At 42.4% G+C, this 24159-nt stretch overlaps 1 protein-coding gene and 1 long non-coding RNA gene across 4 annotated transcripts in view; one reads left to right on the top strand and one right to left on the bottom strand.

Annotated features, from left to right (window-relative positions):
• tshz1 (teashirt zinc finger homeobox 1) overlaps nt 1-17343 on the top strand; it is a 34142-nt gene extending 16799 nt beyond the window's left edge. For all 3 annotated transcript variants that reach the window (XM_068652009.1, XM_068652010.1, XM_049730692.2), the window contains exon 3: nt 12485-17343. In XM_068652009.1, the coding sequence (XP_068508110.1) occupies nt 12485-16029 (3545 nt within the window). In that variant the 3' untranslated portion in view covers nt 16030-17343. The remainder of the gene's footprint in view (nt 1-12484) is intronic.
• LOC125975327 (uncharacterized) overlaps nt 1-24159 on the bottom strand; it is a 44541-nt gene that overhangs the window by 3175 nt on the left and 17207 nt on the right. The window lies entirely within an intron of this gene.

The following is a 24159-nucleotide window of genomic DNA, read 5'->3' as shown; positions in this document are numbered from 1 at the left end:
AATCTCGTATTATTCAGAAAGGCTTAGCACCTCATTGCGACGCAAGTTAAAGCACTGTGGCAGTTTTGGAGGTGCTTGCCTACCCCCAGGCAGCCCCACTCGACTCAAAGGAGCCCTCATTGTGTGTGTCTTCTTTTATGGTGCTGTCTGAAAGAGAGGGATGCACTCCAGTCCGCATTCAAATGCACGTGGTAAAGGAGCCAGCAGAACAGGACAAACACCACAGGTTGTAAATGCTCTGAAAAGGTGTGTGTGCGCTGTGTGTTGGCGCTTGCACGCAAATACGCTCGTGTTTTGTGAATGTAAATGTGCACTCGCGTGATTGTGTGTGCAGACTCCAGCAGGTTTATACTCAGTGGATAGCCAGCTACTTGATTCCCTTTTCCTCAATCTACCTGTTTTTATAGTTGCCTGGAATGACTTTCTTCCCACCTCCGCTAAGAGATGAAGTTTTGCGTCTTATATTTTGTCACACCTCCACCATTATCAGAAGTCAAGTCATGCAGAAATGTAAAAGAAGAAGAAGCAGAAGAAGAAGGTAATCACACTGTGCTGGTGCTTTTGTCGTCAGTCCGTGATGGAAACGGGTCTAAATATGAGATTAGAACCTGCCGCTGACTGATGCTATTAGGCAGATATGCCATAGACTTTACTATCTCCCATGAAGGATTAGTGCAAATTATACCGGGAGACAGGCCTGATTTCTCCTCTGCCTTTCTCAGTGTGGGCATTTGAGGCACTCTAAGTTGACAGCGTCTGTCTCTGCTTAGTTTTCCGAGACAGGTTGCGTGACAGCTGATGCCAAGCGAGGGCTTAAAAAGTGCGTATTTGTGGGTGTCTGTGTGTTTGGGCCGTGTGTGTGTGCCCGCGTGCAGGTTTGTGCACATATGTGTGGCTATTGGAGTTATTAAATGACGGCAAAGTGTGTTTGAATACCATCGGTGACATTTTTTGGCAAGTTCACTTTGAGAACAGTGACAATTGGGGAAGGCTCATTTTAAGCTTGGTGGCTTCCTCTTTAATTCTACACACTTTTATCTGGCTTTCTTTTTAATAATTAAAGTGTCTGTAAGACTGTCCATGTGATGCAACTTTTATGTAACTATGAATAAGAAAGAGAGCTGCTCAGGTGCTGGATTTCAACAGTAAATCCATTTGTGGTTATGCAGATTCAAAGGAAAATGTCGATAAAATCTTCAGTTATATACAAACTCCCACTTAACTTTAGAAGAGTCTTTTATGACAGCGAGTCCACGGCATCCATCGCGTTGAGTGTAATCAACATTCTTCATCAATCTGAAGTGTTTGAACTATAATGTTGATATAACTGCTAACTTGTTCACCTCTCAGGAATGCTTGAAGAAACATGCAAATGCTTCCCATTTTAACCATGGCGTCTCCTCTGGCCTGCTGATTTAGGAGGGTGACTCGCCCTTTAGTGCTAGTTGTAAAGCAGAGAGATGGATTTATAGGCCCAAGAGTTGCTGTTTTTATTCTACTGTCTCTGCACTTTTGACAGCTGAACAAGCGCCGCCTTTCCTGCCTTCAAGATACGTATATTCATGCTACAGTGGTAGCTAGTTAGCTATTTTACTTGTAATTAAAGCAAACTTAAATACAGAGCAGCAAAGTTGAAGGAAATTACTCTTTGGAATGACATTTTTCCCTTGCTTGACCTTTTCAATGCCATCTATCCTTCCCTTTCTTTTTTTGTCAGAAATCTGCTCTCACTAAATAGTCTTCTGTACTCCACCTGCATGCTTAGTTGGTGAGCTATGACACGAAGCAATGCAGAGTCAGCAGGACCGAAACAGGTCAGATGTAGAGGGGGCTCCGACTGAGACAACACTTGATTATGTACAATCGCTCGAGATCCAATACAAGAGCTGTACGCAAAAAATTGTTTGAGATCATTTCAAAGAGAAGAATGCTGATTTTTGGTTCATGTCTGCCATTCTCTCAGAACTATAAAAACATCAGATGACAATTATATACCTTTCCACGGATATTATCTGTTCGTGATCACTGGCCAATCGATCAAAGCACCATTACTATATATAACAACTACATAATATTAAAAGATGAAAATGAATGTCAACTTGCTGACCTCAGTTGCACAGTTGTGTGTTCAGGGATTAAGATATTAAGCGAAACATGGATTCTTGCCTTTCATATTGCATTGGTCATTTCTTCTACAATATTAGGCACAACGGATGATTTTTTTTTCATTCAACCAATTAAAAAAAAAAGTTTCCTCTGCACTGGATGCTACAAATCAGTCTCTCCTTGAAGCGGTCTGAATGAACCAGTTGAAGTCCTACTTTCTCTCTGCCATGGGACTCAGTGCTCATTTATCTATTTATTTCCACATCGCTGTTCTTTTTTTCCCTTCATATAAAGACAGTCCATGTCCGAGCGTGTCATTGTGTGATGGATTGCATAGTCCTCTTTGCTCACGAAGAGAAAGGGGGATGGCGAAAGGGAGGAGAAGGCAGGAAAAGAGAGGAAGAATTCAGTAAGTGAGCAAGGAAGAAGAGTGGCGCGTGAGGTGTAGCAGTGAAGGACATGGCAGCTTAGCGCTGGCCAAAAAGACTGTGCTGAACACCTGCTCCTGTCTCTGTCGCTCCTTCAACCTCCTCATTACCTGTCAATCTATCACAAGGCAGCCAGATCAAATGTCTGCAGAAGCCAGGACTCGTACAGGGAGGGAGGGGGAGGAAAGAAGAGGACATGGCAAACAGTGACAAAGCAATGAGGCAAAGAGCGATAATGAAGTAAACAACACGTGCATTCTTTTAAATCAAAGTTTGCAACTTTAGAGTAACACTATTTACAAAAAAAGGCATGATCTGGTTTAGAAAATATAAATAGTTACATTAAAGAAAACTATCAAGTGTATCAAGTAAATACTTTTTTTAAAAGGAGACCAATTACACAAAAGAAAAAAACAAATTGTGGTAATTTATTTTGTATCAATGCAGCTGTTTCTCTTGTCATCACAAGCCACCATCCAGTACCGTCTGCCTTTTTGATTGGCGCCTGCTTATGAAAGAGCTGAATCTTCCGACTGAGCTTCAGTAGGAGGCGTGGCCTACAGGTTCAGATTACAGTGATAATGCCCTTAGAGCAGCGGCAGGTGGACCTTTTTTTTCCTCCCCATTTTGCTCAGTATTGATGTGTTTTCAGTAGTGGTCATGCATGGATTTATTTTGTGTGGCCCTTTGCTAGAGTGTGTGTTAAAACTGTTTATGACGGAGTGCATTAGCACACCAAAGACAGAATGAATGTGTGCTTCAAAAAGCAAATGAATTTGAGCTATTCAAGATGCATTAGTGCACACACGACCAGTCTGGACCCACTCTTTCTGATCTCCCCCCCTGCCCGTTTGCTCTCCTCCCTCCCTCCTATGTCCTTGTTTTCCATTCTTTCCCCAGCTCTCCTACCTCTAGCTCCCTGTTAGTGTGTGAGCTGTGGTGATTTACGGTAATTATCCATCATTGGGTCATGTATCAGGCTGGCCGTTGCTAGGAGATGGAAGCAGCTGCTGCTGGCTGTTGTCTTGTCATGGATTGTGTGTGTGTGCGTGTGTGCGTGCGTGCGTACTTAGCGAATGTGTTTGTACTATGTACTGTTTGGTTTCTTGTCCGTGTGTGTAATCAGGTGATGCAGGATTTCAAAAGATGCAGGTGGTAGTGAGAAAGGAATGCATAGACAAAGATTATTGACTTTGGTGCTGATAGAGGTCAGAGGTTGAAAGGTGAAAGTGTGTATATTTTGTGGGGCAGCTTAAAATACACGTGTGTCTGTCTTTGCATGTGCACTGCATATGTGAGAGTGATATCAATCAATCAACCAACCAATCAATCAATCCTTTTATCCATTCATTTTTTTGAACTGCTTCTCATGAGGGTCACGGGCGTGCTGGAGCCTATCCCAGCTGACTTCGGGCATTAGGCAGGGAGACACCCTGAATAGGGTTGCCAGCCAATCACAGGGCGCGCATAGAAAAACCATTCACACACACCTATGAGCAATTTGGAGTGCTCAATTGGCCTACCATGCATGTTTTGGGGATGTTGGAGGAAGCCGGAGTTCCTGGGGAAACTCCACGTCGGAAGGCTGGGGCTGCAATCGAACCCACAACCTCCACACTCCGAGGCAGATGTGCTAACCAGCCGACCACCGAGAGAGAGAAAGAAAGTGAGTCAGAAAGAGAGCGAGACAGAGTGTGTGTGTTGGGGGGGTTAAAGCAGTGTGTATTTCCCACTGGCAGTCATCACACAGATGGGTGCTGGATCAGGTCCCCTGAGGGACCTATTGGCTTCCATTTGCTGCGGAAATCTGCCATAGCCCATTGTGTTGAGGCTGTTTCAGATTTCATGACCTATACAAGGAAGTAGACATGAACTCAGGCATATTGGACACCAAAAGGTCACTGGCACACCTTCGTGAGCAAGGAAGTTTTGGGGTTGTGTTACTGTATTACCCTGATTTCCTGATTGAAGGTAATACGTTACTCAGTGAATAAATTATCATAAATTATTCTATATTTGTCACAATGTATTCGATATGTGAAGGTTGTGGGTTTAAATCCGGGCTCTGGGTTTGTGTGTGGGGTTTGCATGTTCTCCCCCTTGTCTGCATGGGTTTTCTCCAGGTAGCATTTGTGGTCGGTTAATTGAACACTACAAATTGACGTAGTTGTGAATGGCTGTTTGTCTAATTGTGACCTGCGATTGGCTGCTGACCAGTTTAGGGTGTTCACTGCCTCAGGCCTCCTAATCAGCTGGGGGTAGGCTGCAAGACCCTTGACCTTAGTCACAGATGGAAGATGGATGAATGGATTTGAAAGGTATCTGTATTAAAGCTACAAGTCGTATGAGCCACTGCAACTGTAAATACAACATCCACTCTTCCATACCGACCTAATTAGCACCAGTTAGCATTTGTCATTGTGTTTAGGGGGGGAGAGATTAGGAACACCTCTCAATTAATCTGCAATCAGTCTGTTTGTTAATTAGCTAACCTGTTCTAAGTGGCCTTCGGGGCTCTTGTGTAATTAGCTGAGCTGCTGGGAAGCAGGCCTGCATGTTGACATTGACCTGAAATGTGCCTTTGTGCACGCGCACACACACACACGCAAATCCATCCATTCATGCACCTCACACAAATACATTATACTACTAACGGTATTATCTGTAAGAGAGATGAATACACACATTTAAACATTCTCCCACCCTCTCCATGCAGATATACAGATTTGCGCTTAGGCATGCGCTCAGTGATAAGATTTCACTGGTTATTCTTCCTTTCACTTTGCAGAAAGCCTGCATTACTCAAAAGCTGTCTTGGAATAAGAAGGAGGACATACATATCATGCTCCTTTTACACTTACAGTAGAGTCACTTAATTCTTTTCAAGTGCAACAACAAGCCCACCGAATCGAATATCTCCATTGGTCTGTCGTCGTGTTTTTTTTTTTTTTTCTTAGTTCACTTCAACGCCATTTGTTTACTCTGCTGCCTCCTGACATTGTCTGTGGTAATTAAAGGAGCACCCTTAAATTTATGGTTTAATTATACAAGCCTTGTTATGCAGAGACCAGGATGGGCTGATATGCTCAATAAAAATAAATAAATTCCTCCCGGGTTTATTGAACCTGTGTTTGCATTGAGACTGCAATCGTTTCAGACATTCAGGTGTGTGTTACTGCGTTTCTGTGGTTATGGGTATGCCGGTGTGTTTATTTATGTATTGCGCTCCTGTGGTTCTGTACATGGTGAGTGTGAGTGAGAATGAACATGTAAAAAAAAGCCAGATGAATTACTATTGATTGCTGCTGGTTCACAGTATTGATCCCCAGCATGTTAAACCCTCCCGTACTCCGTGAAGAACACTCAGTCAGTGTGGGCTGAAGAAAAAAAAACAACAACTCTTGCACAACTGACATACAGCTGTTTAGTATATGTATTGCCAATATCTGAATGTGTTGTTATGGTATGCTTGTAAAAAAAAAAAAAAAAGACCCGATGTTTCTTGCAGCCATACCTGTGTGTGCGTGTGTGTTTGTGTGTGTGTGTCTGTGTGTGTTTTAGTGGTTGAACCGATTAGTCAACCTTTACTACTCCACGTTAAAAGCTTGAATTTAACTAATCAACGATCATGCGTTTTGGCATCTTGCCTTTTAAGTGAGCAGGATTTTTGAGTTTTCCGTCTTCTGTCGGTCTTGTCCTATACAGCATCAAAATGTCTGGTTAAATAGACAATTCGATCTACAAACGTCAGCGTCAAGAGTATAAAAAAAGATGGTTGGTAATGAGACTACAATAATAGTTAGCCTCGCACACTTCGGTCATTCCAATCGCCGCTTGTTATGTCATAGTATTTGTACAACAAATGTGTGTTCACAAGAACTTACTTAATTTTATTTTTGAGGAAAACATGGCTGCAGACTGGGTATCAATAACGTTAATCGACTTTTATCACAAACTTGAAAAAGAAAAATCTTACCTCATTCAACTCCTAGCAATGAATGTGTGTTGGTGTGCACGCGCCCTCTGTAATTGAGAGCCGCTTCTCTAAACCGATCTTTTAGTTGGGTATAAATAGTGCTTACTCTATAAATAAAACAGCAGTACCTTTCACACTTCTTTTTTCTTGACTCCCTCTCTCTCACACACATAAACACACATGCTAACCAGGCTCACACGGATTCTACACCTGTATATACACACACAATCATATGTACAAAGACAGAGCTACCGTTAATCCATAGCATACTTTTTAGAGGTCAGGTGGAAGGGCGTCTGTGGGACATATTGATGTATTTACATGAGAGTGTGACCTCTACAAGCTTAGCACTGACTACCTGTCTAACCTCTGACCTCTTCTGCTTGACCTACAGTCATGTATTCCCGACATTAAGCTCCAATGGATACATTTAGGCATGATGCGTTTATTCAAGGTGAGCAAGTAGCTGATGGAGGACTTTCCCATAGCACTATTATGGCAGCTGGTGAAGACATTGAACCTGAGCCACCCAGGGAGATTTTTTCATTTAAGCTTTTCTTTTGTCGCTTTCTGAAAGAGACTTTCACGCAGTTCTATTAGCAAACTGTTGTTACCGTTGCAAACTGTTGTTACCGGTGCTTGACTAAATATCTGCAAGTAATGCAGAATTTCTGCAGTCGTCCTGTTTGTACAGCGCTTATTCGCATTCGCCCACCACTTTCTGCTTAGGTCCATTATGCAGCCCTATGTATCTGCAGAATAACATGTCCCATCTGCTACTATCTGCTGAGCTCAACTCAGGCTAGAGGTGTTTTGAAATGGGCTGGAGAGAGGGGTGAGAGATAAATTGGTACATCGAGTTGGAATGCTGCAGCAGTTATTTAAGGCCCTGTAGGTGCTGCCTAGACCATATGCTCCTATTATTCCACTTGGGGGGAGGCTCATGTGAGCATGTGAGCACGTCTGGGGGAGCGGAAGAGCTTGATGGTATTAAACAAGAAAGGAGGGGGGTGTTGAGAGTCAAAGGGGAAATGTACCAGAGGTGTTACTTGAAGGTGAGCCCCCCTATGGCACACTGGAGGCATGGGATACACGGAGAAGCCTACAATCAGATGAGAACGAATCAGTAAATGATCGCCTTCATCCTTAAAATCCGGCTCTTTCGCTGTCATCTTTGCATAATTCAACCCATCAGATGTTCAGGTGAACTTTTAGCTGGAAAGCTGCTCTGATGTTGGTGTAGCTACGTATATCATATCCATATCACCAAAGTGCACATCATTGATTCTTTTCACGATACCATTTTTGTGTGGTATGCATAGCAGTTAACACCATTTTGGAAATTATTTACAATTCTGCATCCTTACACTTAGTATAATTTTATAATATTGGTCACTTTAGGGGAGCTTTTGTCATTATTTTAAATAAAAACAAAATCGTACGCACACCACAAACAAAAATAATAATGATTGATAATCATGTTTGACTCAATTTATTAACTCAACGTGAAATCATTCTGGTATACAAATGACAAGTGGGTGTACTTGTGAAGTGTATCTTCTGCTAAAGAAAGAGTTTTGCCCGTCAACTACATGTCACTGGCATAGATAAGTAAACAAAGCTACATAATTTGGGGTACAAAAAGAGGACATTTTCGACCAGATTATATGAAATTGAATACACCTGATCATCTGTCATACCACACAAACAGTGGTGGGGAATCATACAAAAGTTTCGGTTCGGGCTTTGTTATGTTCTGCATATCCCGGTCCCCTTGTCTTTCTGTCCTCTGCCGGTTCTTTGCAATCGCCTGTCAAAATTAGTCTTGTGTTCTTCAAGCAGGCCATGGCTCTCATGTTAGCCGCTTCACGGGAAGCACATCCCAACATTCCCTCTGACACGCCGGCAGCAGCATTACCATAATTGGCTTTTCTACATGACGGGACAGAGGAAATAATAATGTCATTTTATTTACAGCCCTCTTGTCCAGGTCCGAGAGCAATCACCCCTCCCCTCCAACCCTCCCCACCGCTGCACTCTCCCTTCTATCTACCATACAAAACTCCTCCTCCTTTTTTTTTTTATATATCTCATCCCATCTCCCCCTCTCCCCCTACTCTCTCCGCGCTGTGTGCGTCTCATTCTGCCACAGCGTGTAGGTCAAGCGATGGCATTTTGATCAGCTCCTGTCCAAAGCCATCAGTGTTGAGAGGCACGTAATGGAGAGCAGGGTGACAAACAGAATCTGGGGAAGGAATAAGACTGCCAGTTTCCTATTAGGGGCCAGCCTAAACGGCCCTGGCCTGCACCCCCGCCCCCCCATGCCGCCACACGACAAACCACCTCCGCCAGCCTTGTTCTCCGCAAACCCACTCTTGCACTGCCTAAATCACATGAGTGAAGGGGCCTGTGATTGGACATTAGTGCTGCAAATGACTGCTGTGATTGCCCCCTCTTCCCAAACGCACATCAAATAAATAAAGAAATGTGTGCAAATAAATAGAAGAAGGGGTGTTGGAGAAAAGGGGCCAGTGAGGAGAAGCTGACTGGTTTCATCTCTTTCTTTTCACTCTTGTTTCACTCTTTCTGCCTTTCTTATCTGGTTTGTTTGGCTTTGACAGCGGCCAAATGGTGAAGCTCTGCGAGCCTGACAGAGAGTGTTATTGATTTAACAACCAAGCCGACTCGCTGCAAAGAAGAGAAAAAGCAGAGGGGAAAAAAAACAGATGGGTGGGAAAGAGATAGAAAAGTTTTGAAAAGGAGTGATGTGTTGCCGCTCCACTCCTTGCCAAATTGCAGACGTGTACTCTGCTTGCATTCAATCTGGTATCGTTTACAGAAATCAAGTTATATAAAAAAAAAAAAAAAAAAGTCACTGTGTATGGAGAAGAATGTTTTAAAGATGATCTCTTCTTTGGTCAACCATGTTGTCACACTGAAGCCCAATTTTGTATTGACACGAGATGAAGGGCGTTCACTGCCAAAAATAATCAACTGTGTGTCTCTGTCCTCTCTGTGCGGCTGGACCGCATCTCCTCTGGTCTGCTCTTTAAGAAATAAGAATAACTTTTTTTTTTTTTTACATAGCAGAGCACATACTTCAAGGGCACATTTAATTTTGATACATCATATTGTAACATATAAGGGAAGAATTTTCTTCCATTTTAGTTCAAGTAACAATTTATGAGGTAGTTGAGGAAAGTCACACTTTGTTCTTGTAGCCTCTTACTCATGTTTAACCTTTTGTCCAATATTTTGTAGTGTGAGATGGGAGAACCTATTTAAAGCTTCATAGTGTGTCAATCAATTTTTTTTTCACCTTTATAATATCTAAAGGTGCTACGCAACCTTTCTTAGAATCTACCATCTTTAATATTGCACTTTTACACTTATTAGCCACGTACTACCCACTGTAGATGAGTGATACACCGAGATGCTAATATATTGCCGTTGTTGCGAGAGTGGCTGGTGGCGGGGCTTGACGACGGCAGTTTGTGACAGTGAGTCGTGGCACTCTCCTGGCCACGCTGCCGCCTGTCTCCTTGAATGCGGCGCGTTCCCAAGCAAAAGTGACAAGCGCTTTGGTGCCCGTGCAGATGGCCCTGCTCACAGCTATCACCCTCTCTGCAACCTAAACCGCAAGGGATGCCAGCCCTAGCCCACCCGTAGCCCGCCCTTTCCTACTGCTGTGACATCACGCATGTGCGTCCAGGACACAAACTCACGGTGATGGTGTTGCGGGCAAAGGAAGGAGGTTAATACGATCTCATGTTACATTCACACATCTTCGAGTAGCAGTGATTGATGTGTACATGTTTGATGTGTAGCTCTTAATATTTTTACCTCCTCATTGCCAATTCAGATTTCAGCATCCTGCCAGATGAGTATTTCAAAGGCGTGGCAGAGATCATTTATTTCAGGCTAACTTTAACTGCGTTTCATCACTAATGTACATTTATGGTTTGCAAAACAATCTGGATACTGCCTATGATTTTTACAGATGTCTCTCTCTGCCACCCTTTTGTCTCTGTGCTTTTGATAGCTCCCTCTTTGTTGTTTCCATGACAACATGGCAGGACAGAAATTGATTGACAGGGATCGTCAAAGGGTTCCCTGGCGACCTGCTCATCGCTCGAAGCCCCTCCTTACTGCAGTCTGTGTTTTGTCACTCATCCACATATTTTCCTCTTTCTCTTTCCTACAATGTGATTTCTATATCTCCAACTATTGGGGTTTTAGCTATTTTTGGACTGCAGCTGACGTGAGTGACTCAGCTAGGTTATTCCTACTGTACAATGGGGCTGGTGATGAATGGCTAGCCATTCTGCAGGATGCATTGTATATTAAATGGCTGATATGCATTGACATCCTGGAAGCAGGTTGGTGCGGGAAGTCACCCTAACCGGAGACACTCTGCAGATGTGTTGTAGAGAGTACATCACATAATGCTAATCTGCTGTGTTAGGGATTTTCAGGAGTTTTAGAAACTGTCTCGGTCTCAGTCTGTCAGTGGGATTGAAGCGCAGCCAGGTTCTCCTGTAGTGCTCTCATTTCACTGAAATCCTGTCAGGCATTGGGGTGGGGAGAGGGGGGGGAGGTAAGTTGCTCATTTGGAGAAGGGTGTATCAGCAGCACGCAGCACACTCTCGATTTATAGACAATATAATGGTTAGACGGAGTCGCGTTTGCACTGTAAGAGCAGCTAAGTGTGCGCTGCATTGTGAAGGTGAGCGTGCGGGCTAACGTGCATTCCCAAACCGATGCGCTCAAATGCACATCATCGCATAGTCACAGTGCACGGTGCAGCTGCTCACTTCCCCCACCTCATCCACCCATCTCCTCTCAGGCAGCAGTAAATGGTGCCAGTGTATATATATCAGGTATTATGTCCACTTAGATTATGATATGACAGGTTAGCGTGCCGTTTGAAGCTGACAGCACATCTGTTTCATCAGGAAAGATTGATACTGGCATCTAGGACACACATCTCACCATGCAGGAAGGAGATAAAGGAAGAAGCTAGGGGGCTGTCTTTCCTGTCACCCTGCCTCTCTCACTCTCTCTATTTTTTTTTCCTCACGTTTCTACTTACTCCCCCCTTCTCGCCGAGAAAACCCAACATCTCATCCTTACTTGTTCTTCATTCCCCGTGTCTACTTTTCATTCACATTGTTCTCTAACCACCTAATGTCTTTCTTGCGTATGCTTGCTTGGAGTGTGTTCTCTACCCAGTGTGTATGCGGATACGGACACACACTTGCCCATGCCCTCGAGCTCCGATATTTGTTCATTTTTACAATGCATTGTCTATCTACCCCATACTCGTCTTCTTAACAATCACAAGCAGTTTGATTCCAAATAACAATGTTTTGTCAGTTTCTGTGCTTATTATCTCAAATGGGAGTGACCTTTAGCTTGGTTGACTTGGTTAGGAAAAGCTGCAAACCCTTCCAATTAGTGTTTTTTTTTCCCTCACCAGATCAGTTGCATAATCTTAACATTTGAGGAGTTGAACTTCAAGCACGGGATGATTGAGAGGCAATAAAGCTTAGAGAATAGAAAAACAAAGAGTAAAAAAGGGAGTTGGACATTCAAGCATGCAGCTGACTAACAAGGCCAAACAGCCAGTCATTTCCCGGGAAACATGAGGCATGTGTGAAGGAATAGGGAGTTGGGTAGGAAAAGGACAACTGTCAGAAGCGCAGTGATTTATATTTCCCTCGGAGGCTTATTCCACCACACGCTTTCACAACCACATGTGTGTAAAATATAAAGTCACGCATGCATATATATAGACACAGATGTACAATTCCAGAATAGAAAGGCTACATTTTTCAATGTGTTAGATTTGTGTAATTTTATTTTCACTGTTAGTGTTAATGGACTGTGAATGGTTTATACTATATATCAATTATATAATTGATTTATATATTTATTAATTTTCCCCCATTTTTGTCTTCTGTCGGTGCTACAGCGTACATGCCCGAAGATGAACTTAAGGCGCCCACTCAAGAGGAGGAAGAGCACCTCCAAGATGACGGCCTCTCATTAGACGGCCAGGACACTGAATTTTTGTGCAACGAGGAAGAGGAAGATGTGGAAGGAGGCCAACCACCTAGTTATAGAGACTCTCCCCTCAGCAATGGCACCAACCCTGATGCTGGCTATGGGTCCCCGCTGAGTGACGCCAGTGACAGACTAACAGATTTCAAAAGTACCTCCTCTCGGGATGGTCACGAGAAAGAAGGTACAACCTTGCCCTTCTCGCCCAGCAATGGCCTATCTTTCCAAGATAGTTTGGCTCAGATGAAAGCCGTCTATGCAAACCTCATTTCAGATGCCTCTTGGTCCAGCATTACAATGGATTTAATGAAATCCAAGTCTGCTGCAGCTAGCAGTATAAACAGCACCCTCAACAATTCAGAAGCTGCCTCTTCTGCCCCGGTTTCTACAGCAACAACAACAACGACCACAAACAAGAGCAATGGGGTCAACATAGTCACCAGTCCTCACAACGGCAGGGGGTCCAGCACCACTGTTACCCACACAAGCACCACAACCGTTAACACGAATGGCACAGCAGCTAGCTCGGTTAGCATCCACAATGCAACCAGCAGTAGCGGGAGCAGTAGTGGCGGGACTAATAATGGCAGTGGTGTGGCCTATGACTGGCACCAAGCAGCACTTGCCAAGACTCTTCAGCAGACCCCCTACCATCTTTTACCCGAACCTAGCCTTTTCAGCACAGTGCAGCTATATCGTCAAAACAATAAGCTGTACGGCTCTGTCTTCACTGGTGCAAGCAAATTCCGCTGTAAAGATTGCAGCGCGGCCTATGACACCCTGGTTGGTTTGACAGTCCACATGAATGAGACTGGCCACTATCGAGATGACAACAAGGACAAAGAGGAGGATCAGGGAAAGCGCTGGTCCAAACCCCGCAAACGCTCCCTGATGGAAATGGAAGGCAAAGAGGACGCTCAAAAGGTACTCAAATGCATGTACTGTGGCCACTCCTTTGAATCTCTGCAGGACCTCAGCGTTCATATGATCAAGACCAAGCATTACCAAAAAGTGCCTCTCAAAGAACCAGTGCCAGCCTTGGCCACTAAACTGGTTCCCTCCTCCACTAAAAAACGAGCAATGCAAGATACGATAATTTCCCCTTGCTCTCCAGAGTCTGTCCATGCCGGTAGTGGGGGAGGAGGTTTATCACTTGGTGACATTAGCAAAGATGCAAAATCAGTAGCCAATCCTTATGTAACAGCAAACAACCGATATGGCTACCAGAATGGGGCCAGCTATACGTGGCAGTTTGAAGCACGAAAAGCTCAGATCCTGAAATGCATGGAGTGTGGTAGCTCGCATGATACACTGCAACAGCTTACTGCTCACATGATGGTCACAGGTCACTTTTTGAAGGTCACAAATTCTGCATCCAAGAAAGGCAAACAGCTGGTGTTTGATCCTGTGGTTGAAGAAAAGATTCAGTCCATCCCACTGCCGCCTACTACCACCAGACTCCCTGTACCTGGTAGTATTAAGTCTCAGCCGGTTTCCCCTGCCCTCTCCTCGGGCTCAGAGGAAAAGAAGGAAGTGAGTGAGGATGAGAAATTTGAAAGTGGGGAGCCAGTTGAGAAAAAAATCAAGGAGGAGAGAGATGACTCGGGTGAGAAAGTTGAGACTGACACCACATCATATAAATATCTTAGAGAAGAAGATCTAGAGGAAACTCCGAAAGAAGGTCTAGATATTCTTAAATCCCTTGAAAACACGGTGTCAAGCGCTATTAGCAAGGCTCAGACAGGCACTCCCACTTGGGGTGGATATCCGAGCATTCATGCAGCTTATCAGTTGCAAGGTGCCATGAAGAGCTCGACGACTGTTCTGCCCCCCACTATCCAGAGTGTCCAGATGCAGCCAATGTTTAACAGTGGGCTTCGAGGGCTCGCCAGTGATCCCAATTCAGTCATCCACTCGCCGCGGAGCCCTACGTCTCCTACTCTACTCAGGAGCAACGTCACTGCCATGGAGGAGCTGGTGGAGAAAGTGACAGGGAAAGCTGCTGCTGTAAAGAAAGAAAAGGAGGAGAAGATGGTCAGCGCGGAGCGAGCCCGACCTCCTTCGTTGGTTAAGTCCCCCTCTCCCGTACTGAGGGAGCAGAGAGAGCAACTGGCCTCTCCAAATGACCTAGTTGCAGGTAAAGCATCTGGTGTGAGAAGTACCAGCCCAGGCAGTGTCGAATCCGAGCTGATCTGCAAGAAGGAGCCTAAAGAAAGCCTTGTGGATGTCTACAACAACTCAAAGAACGGCCTCGAGGCATGCCAGTCGCCGGTCACTAACGGCAACAGTCTCGGCATCATTACCGATCACTCACCAGAAAGTCCTTTTGTCAATCCTCTCAGTGCACTCCAGTCAATCATGAACACACACCTGGGTAAGGCCTCCAAAGCAGTAAGCCCAGCAGCAGACCCACTGTCCATGCTTTACAAAATCAGTAACAGCATGATGGATAAAAAGCCAGCCTTCAACCCAACACCTCAGGGCAAAACCGCTGAGCCCATCAACCACTTTGCTTTGTATGAAAACAACGACCAACCCATAGACCTGAGTAGAAGCAAGTCAAGCGCTAACAGTAACAGTAATACTAACAATAACAACAGCAGTAGTACGGTCAACAATGTTTTAAATGGTAACAAACCTATTATTAGCATGCCGGAAACAGTTTCCTCTCCTTTGAGAGAGAACGCTCTCATGGACATCTCTGATATGGTAAAGAACCTCACCGGAAGATTGACTCCCAAATCGTCAACACCGTCCTCCATCTCAGAGAAATCAGATGCCGACGGCAGTGCATTTGAGGATGCTCTGGAGGATCTCTCCCCAGTGCAGAAGAGAAAAGGGAGGCAGTCCAACTGGAATCCCCAGCACCTCCTTATCCTGCAGGCACAGTTTGCCTCCAGCTTGCGGGAGACCCCAGAAGGCCGCTACGCTATGACTGACTTGGGCCCTCAGGAAAGGGTCCACATCTGTAAGTTCACAGGCCTCTCGATGACGACCATATCCCACTGGCTAGCCAATGTCAAGTACCAGCTGAGACGGACCGGTGGCACCAAGTTTCTCAAAAACATGGACTCTTGCCAGCCGGTGTTCCTCTGTGGTGACTGCGCTTCCCAGTTCAGAACTCCCTCCTCCTATATCAGCCACCTGGAGTCTCACTTGGGATTCAGCTTGAAGGACCTGTCCAAACTGTCAACTGAACACCTACGGGAGCAGCAGGCTGCCTCGAAGGTGATCACGGACAAAATGACATTCGGCAGTTCCCTGTCAGCCTTGACTACGCCAGAGGACGACACTGGCTCCGTGTACCAGTGCAGACTTTGTAATCGGACATTCGTCAGCAAACACGCAGTCAAGTTGCACCTCAGTAAAACCCATGGCAAGTCTCCCGAGGACCACCTGGTGTTTGTTACAGCTTTGGATAAACTAGAGAAACTAGACAAAATGGAGTCAGTTTAAGAAGGGTGTCAATGACAAGAGACATTGACAGCTGTAGAACTGACCAGAATTTCATTGCACTAAAACAACATTGTTCACAGTTAACTGCACTGGGCCGAAATGAGCCAACAGAAAAAAAAAAAAAAAAAAGTCTTATTTTCTGTTGTAATGATTGCCTGACTGGACCATGTTGATTTGTTTTTGTTTTGCCAAACTTTACTTTTTTTAACACTTACGTATTTCATAAGATATTTATATGCTGTTTGTCTGATCTGTGCATGTACTTTAGTGAATCAAGGTTAAACAAAATGATTTTAATATTCTTATGGCAAAAATACAACTACTGTGTCAATGGTGAAAAGTAAAAATGCATTGGAAGAATGGAAATCTGTACTATACTTGACATGAAGATGAAAATTAATTGTATACACCAAAAATAATTAAGGACACCCCGAAAGACTGAAGTAGCACCTTAGACGTTTGAATTTTGCGTTTGTAAAAAAGAAAAGTAATTATGGTTTCCTGTTATTGAAATGTTTTGAAGATGGCCTGCTTTATTGTATTAAAAAAGATTATATGAACACTTGGAACAACTGAAATGCTGCTTCCAGTGAGTCAAAGGTCGCCATTTTATGCAAGTTTGCTGAAATAAAAAAAAGTCCTTATTGTGAAGTATCACCAATTGTTAAATTTACTTACTATGATTGTTTTTGTTTTGTTGTTTTGATTTTTTTTCCAATTTGCCTCTTTTTACCGGTGTTGCTTTCAGCTGTAAAGAAAACAGTTGTAAATGATTACCAGTGAAATGTCAGTACTCCCATAAGACATCATTTGAAATGACCCTGCAGTCTTTGTATCTTACAGTGTGTGCATTCTCTAACTTTTATATTGTCATTTTATACTAAAATGATAAAAAAAAAAAAAAAAACAAGCAAAAAATAAATTGTGTATATAGATATATGCTGTAGAGTTACAAAGTGTCTTTTTTTTAAAAATACAAATTCAGCTTCTTTGGCTTGGTTTACAGAAATGATTTTAATTCTACTTGCATCCGATTTGATGCATGAAATAATGTGGAAAATAAATAAGCGATGCACAATGACTATACATTTCAATGTTTTAACAACAATATTGTAAAAACAACAAAGAAATGTTTTTAGCACCGGTTAGATTGTTTCTTTTCTTTCTCAATTGTAAAATAAACCCCAAAGCAGTTGTTAACAGTCATACATTTGTGGTTGTGTATTCATTCGTCATACTGGTGCATCAAATGTATATTAAAATGCTCTGTAGCATCCTTTTTGCTGCACATTAAAGCGATCACAGCAAAATCCATTCCCAGCCCAGTGTAATAAATTTTTTCACCCCATTTTGAACAATTCTTCACAAATGCTCTTTTCTCTTTTCGACATTTAAGAGAAAAATAACTGACGGCAAAGCCACATCATACCACCACCGACTATAGTAATGATGAAGATGACGAGAATGATAAGCTAGTAAGAGTGCCGATTGTGCTGCAGAAACTCATGCTCGGCTTGTGACTGGCCTTCGGGAGGCCCTGGTCTGAAGACCCACTGTTACATTTATTAATGACAGCAGTGTATTTTAGCCTGTGATCTGATCAGATGGGTGTCTTTTTATCGCTTTAGCTTGACATTATCAACATCTTGACTGGTGACGCGAAACCAAAGAAAAAAAATCTATTTTATAACATACAGGTTGTTGTTGTTGTTGTTTTTTTTTTATTTAAACAAAATTTGCTCAGCTCACTTTAATGTGGTTTTGTGGCAGGCATGAAAGTATTAAGACGTACTAAAAAGTGTCCTGAAGAAACATTGGAGAAAAATTATTCCTGATGGAGTCACCACCAAACACTTACTGTTGGTGTTTTAATTTGTATTGTGCAACCTAATTCATATGTTTTTGTTTTTTTTTGACATATGAACCCCAAGTCTGCATAAGTAGGTATACTTAGGGATATATTTTAATCAAATAAAGTAACATTGTGCATTTGGCAGCAGATTTGCAATTAACCTAAATCAAATTTCCATTTACCATTAATATGTTCAGGTGCTTATCTCATTTTATGCATAGTTATTAGCAGGTCTAGCTTAACAAGGTTAACTAACATTAAAAACTACTCTCACTTATAACAGCACTTGTATGCCACAGAAAATTGATATATTGTCAAATTAATAACTCCCTGAAGGTGTCTTTATAAAGACTAAAAACATACATACGTAGTATATTATATACTGTATGCTATATATGGCACATGAAGAGTACATACATTATGTAGTATCAAGTCTGCTTTTTAGATAAATGAGTTTTTAGACAAAGTCTAAAATTTGCACCAGTCCAAGCTTCTCATGTCAGGAGGAAAGGATTTCTCAAGCCTTTACCTTCATACAGAAAACTTCTACAATCTGTCATTTACAAGAGGGATCGGCAACTTGTGGGCCGCGTACGGTCCCCACTGACACTCTTGAGTGCTCTGTTGATGAATACAGTAATAAAAACAGAAAAGAAAACAACAATACATTTTCGAGGGGGGTTTCCTCCACAACAGTGAACCCTGCATACTCACGGTTCAGCGCACTTGGGTTCAACTTTTTGCGGATATATATGGGATATTTTTCTATTATTTTATTAATGTTTTTTGAGGGGTAGAGGCAACTACTGTTTTTTTTGTTGAAGATGCATGTTAGTGTTTTATAAGAATTTTGGGGGGCTCCAAAAAAATTGCAATGCATTTCAATGAGCGTCAATTATATCCAGATTTGAGCTATTTGTGGGCCTTCACCCCCTGCAAGTAGTCAATTTTATATTATATATTTAAAATGTGAATACACCTAATAATTTTTCCACATATTTAGTTCATATTTTAAAATGGCATTTTTCTCATTTCTGGTTTGGAAGTGTGTGATCCTATGTGTGATGCCCAGTAGCACTTGGCCCCCCTCCATCCCTGACTGAGAATAATTCTCTTAAATCAGCATTTACTGTATTTTGCATTTACATTTCAATGTGGCAGTGACTTTCATATTCAGCTTTAGAGAGAGTGAAAAATTAATTTTAGGAACACTGACCTTCCAATGACTCCAAAGATAATGTAAGTTCATAGCTTTTTTTTCTTCCTGCCTGCCTGCAAGTAAAGCATCGGGATCAGAAATTTGATATCTCGTCTCACTGTCACGTCTCTGTTTCTGCTAGTGCTTATAGTGGCAGTCTTTATACATATGATTGAAAGCAACCTGCAATGTTATGACTTCTATTTCTCACATTCACAACTTGTCTTACGTTTGCTCAGGCACACACATAACACTCTAAATACTCCAGCTGTTTTAGCATGAGCGTCTTTGTTCAATTACACACCTCCCTGATCTGGCTTCACCTCACTGTGTTGATACAGGGATTCGGTGACAAAGGAAACAGGCAGAGGGCAGATTAGCCTGGCTAAAGGATTCAGCTTCCTAAAAAAGTGCCGCTTGAGTTGGGTTTTAAAACAAATAAGACAGATAAACAAGCAACATTTGTAGGTGATAGAAAAAACACCTTTGTAGGTTTAATGCACCGCAGCTAAACCTATAATTTTGCTGTAGCGTCAGATAGCGCCTGAGTAGATACTCTTCTTTGCTTTGTTAGAAATCAGTGCAGTGTTTCCTGTGCGCATTCTATGTAAATTACATGCGATAATCGCCGTGCATGGCACAATGCAGGTTCCCGTGGTGCTAGCGGAAACCGAGAGTAGATAACGCAGCCAGTGAAGATTTGCATAGCCTTTGTGTTTTGGGGCGCTGCTGAATGTGAGCCCTGAGGATTGGTAGGGCTTTCCTCAAGGTTTTGTTCAAGTAAATGCCTGCCTCCTCACAGGGACACAAGCATTATGAACAGCAGACAGCACTGGGTGGGGACAGAGGGCACAAACAGAATAACAAAACTACCTAGTCGGTTGGGAACATGAGGCGGGAGTTGTAGTCCCTTTAATCAGGTCTGACTCTTTCTAGAAAAAAAAACAAAAACAGGTACACTCAGCTGGATACAATGCTACTGATTCCGGCTCCGGCCTTCCTGCGTCACTCAGACGTTGAGGTTAATCCGTGTTGGGTCTTTTATCTGCGGCTCTGAAGCTTCAAGGTGTGCATTATCACCAATGTACGTTTGCTCTGAGAAACAGACGTATACCCTTCTGTTTTTTAAAGTCTTTTTCTTTGGTTTCATATGCTCTTGCTTCTGGCCTGTATACGATAGCAGCATGATGATCATTGTTACCATGAAACAAAGACAAAGCTTCCACTGAGCATCTCACTGTGTGTGTGCAGTCTATAAAACCTCCAAGTTTGCGCAAAACCCTGTTGCAGTTTAATACCCTTCCAAAATGCTTCAAACCAAACAAACAATGTCTGACAGAGAATCAACAAAGAAAGCAACAACGGGTAAGAGACTTTGTTCTGGATCGGAAACTAAAGTCTGGGAAATCTGTTTGGCTCGTGATATGCTTCATTGCGGAAATTGCATTCAGAGAAAAGTTATCAGTATTCACATGTTCTACCTGCCTTAGTCTATTTTGATGTTGATTCAACTCAGCTTGTGGACTTCATTCAATTATGTTGCCAAACCTCAGTCTGTAAAATGTGCAAGATTTGTGCACACTAGAAAGGGTCGTTTGTATGTTTTCGAGGCAAAAAAAAGTTCTTGTCCCATCTACCACACTTGTTTTTAGTGTTTGAATTCGCTTGAATACTTTTTTGTCATTGTAATAAATGCTTCCAAAACAACTCACTTTAAACGTTGAAATCAGGATACAAGTTAAAGTCAAACAGGTCATAATTCAAGAGTTAACATCCAATACCGCAAGAAGGTGCAGAGATATTATTAACTACAGAATGTTCAAAAAATTGAGATTATTATTAAGATTATTCACATTTAAAATATTTACATTAATATCAATAAACCCATGTCTATTTTATACTGCCCTCACGTGCCAAGACGCATACGCCAGAATGGGCAGCACACTGGCCCACTAGGGGGTCCAAAAGTGAAGAAAATCAGGACCAAAAAATATACCATACTTGAGCAATAAACTTGGTCGACAAGCTGCTTTTTCATTCAGCCATTTAAGAGATTAAGGAAAGCAATGCTTCTAGTATATTAAAGGGTGCCAGGTGTTTGAACTCTCATTTATTATGAATTTGGGTGTGATTGGTAAATTCTCAACAGTTATATCCCAGTTATTTTTACCTTCCCTTTCTGAGTTTTTTTTCTTTCTGTTAATGCCGATTGTGTTCATTGATGAGTCACATTAATGGTAGAGAAAGTTCTGAAATTATTCAGATTAGTTTCCTTTTTTACATCACAAAAATGTGACATTAAAACTGGGGTGAGTAGACTTTTTATTTCCACTGTTAAACTGCCTTGTTCCTGTTTTTGTAATATCTGGTTGGTGAGCCAATAGTGCTGTTTAAGAAATGGAAATAAAATCGTTGAATACCATTTCTCAAGGCTGAATTTGCCTGAAGTTATTTTATTTAAAAATTACTTATTGTTCCTTTTCTTCAAACGTTTCTTTCTTTCTTTTCTTTTTCTTTAAAATGTCTGAAATTGTGCACGATCATATTTTGTTTATTCATTTTTATTTGATATTCATGCTGATTTCAGAGTCAGTCAGAAATGACCCCTCTGATAGAAGTCCTTAACCAGTTGTTTTCACTGAGTACTTAATTATTCTGAGGACTAGCTTTTATTTTTGCTGGAGTCATATCATTCTAAAGTAACAGTACGCATACCTCGGTCCATTCTGCTCCTTTGTCTTTCTCCATGTCACTGTTCTGCTGCCACTCATCCATTGCAAGATCTAAGCAATTTGATTAATACTGAACAGTTTACTTTAATAACAACCATCAGCCAATAATATGATGCTAAGGCTGATGTAACAATAACAGCAGCCTGTGTGATGAAAAATGTTTTCTTTTCTTTGATGGACAGGTTGCAGTTTTTGTCGATGGTGTGTTATTTGAGTGGGAGGGCTGTTTTGACAGACTTGTCCAAGGAGACTAATTTGTTTGAACAGCGTCAGGCTTATGGGTGTCGGAGATCATTTAAGGTGCATTACTTCTGATCATTTGTGGGTGAGAATTAAGGTGCGTATTGCCATCCAAGCATGGAAAAACATGGTGTTAACGAATGAAGGGTTTCTTTTTCAATCGTGTATTGAAATAGATGTCTATAGCTAGAAACCTTTATTTTGAAAATTCTTTGTATTATTCAGTGTGTATACTGTATATGCTACTCCATCAGTGACCGACCGCTCAGGATTCTATTTGAATACGAGAACTAGCATTTCCCTGTCATTTCCTATTTCAAATCAAAGAGGTCAACATGGAAAATGTCTCCAAACCAATTTGTGTTTCAAAAAGGCCCTAGAGAAATAGTGGCTCGTGTTGTGTTTGATATGCACAAAGACACTTCTCCCTTATCTATCTTTTCAGAGCAAAAGAGAAGGAGATGGAGGGTGAAGTGCTCCAGGAATCAGTGCTGTCTCTATGAGATATGACACAGCTTGATTTTGATCATTGACATTTGCTTTTTCATGCATTCAGAAAAACAAAGCCTGCCTTCCATTAAGGAATTATTCAAATGACCTTCAACAGTGCATGTTTTCCTACAGTTTTGTTGCGGGAATATGAGAACACATACTGACATCTCAATTACTTATGCAAGGCTCAGAGTAGGCCCAGTGGATGCAATCACCGTGTGTGCAATCCTCAGTCACTCCGAATCACAGAGGCTCCCGGACAGACACACATAATTCAGACAAGTCAGACAGGATTTGCATACAAAGACCACATGGAAAATAAATAAAGAAATGAATAAAACACACCATCTTGAGGGGCGAGACGCGAGATTTTTAAGAGCAGGAGATGGTGATGGAAGGACGGGGAGCCAAGTAAATTGTTTTAAGAAGGCTCACGAATGGGATGTTCTACGTGCTACACAGAGGTCATAATTTGCAGATATTAAAGATACTGGAAGCTGCTTGGTATATTTGTAGTGAAAAAAAAATCTGTGACATTACTGGATTCGCTATTATTGTTGTCCGTCTTGATTTCTATAAAACATTTTTTCCCCTTCCGACCTCTCTGGAGGTGACACGCTGTCTTGTCGCCGGGTGATGGGTAGAGGGTGTGCGGAGTGGGCGATGGGGTTGTTGGGGCAGGCGGGAAGATGGGGTGGGGTGCATAGGAGGCTAACCCAGCATCACGTCATTAGCGTTGTGCGACAGAGATGCAGGGGCACCCTGACACATGTCACGGACAGCCAGCCGAGAGCCCACGTATGAGGCTGACACACTGCGCATAATTTATCTGTGACATGATCTGCATGCCGAGTTGTTGATCTGTTGTGTTTGGTTTGGACATGGGTGCTCTGGCAGGAAAGGCAGGGTGGGTGTGATTATGCGTGGGGTGGGTGGAGGGCATGAGGAGGAGGGTGAGGGTGAAGAGGTGGCGGGATATGTGTGTATGTGTATGTTTCGCCGGGGCGCTCGAAGCGTCCTCGTGTAGCAGACACTGAAGGGGCGACACGTTTGTCATGTCCGCTGAGAAGCTACATAAGCAAGTAAATTCAAATACACTAATACAGACAGACACTTTTTTTCAAACAGTCAGTTTATACACGCTTTTGTGAGTTGAACGTTGAGTCACGAAATTGCAGCCGTAATCTTGTGATTCATCTGCTCATGAGTGACTGACTAATACTATTGAAATGACCCTCTGTCATTTTATTGGATGATTGTTCTCCAATGCTACGTTAACACACGGCTGCCACCACTTCTCATCAGCTCCACATTACTTTCGCTCCACTGATTCAATAAAACATTTCGCAATAAATACGAGTATGTGTTTGTAATGTTTTCTTTGAAGAATAAAAGCAGTACGGAATTTGCATAACCATAAAGTCAAGGTTTAATTGAAAATGCTAAATGGATGTGGGTGTGTCTAGATAAGTAATTACCACTGTAATGAGAAGTGGTTATGGTTAGGTTTTAGTGATAGTTGTGAATCATGTACATGTTTGTGTGGCTCCTTCATCTATTGGAAAAAAGCTCATCAACCGTCAACTACTCCTGCGCCCCTCCTTCCTGTGCTCGTT

Source organism: Syngnathus scovelli, chromosome 9, assembly GCF_024217435.2.
Source record: "Syngnathus scovelli strain Florida chromosome 9, RoL_Ssco_1.2, whole genome shotgun sequence".
Taxonomy (NCBI): domain Eukaryota; kingdom Metazoa; phylum Chordata; class Actinopteri; order Syngnathiformes; family Syngnathidae; genus Syngnathus; species Syngnathus scovelli.
The sequence above is the reverse complement of the archived record's forward strand: the minus strand, read 5'-3'. Positions and strand labels throughout refer to the sequence as shown.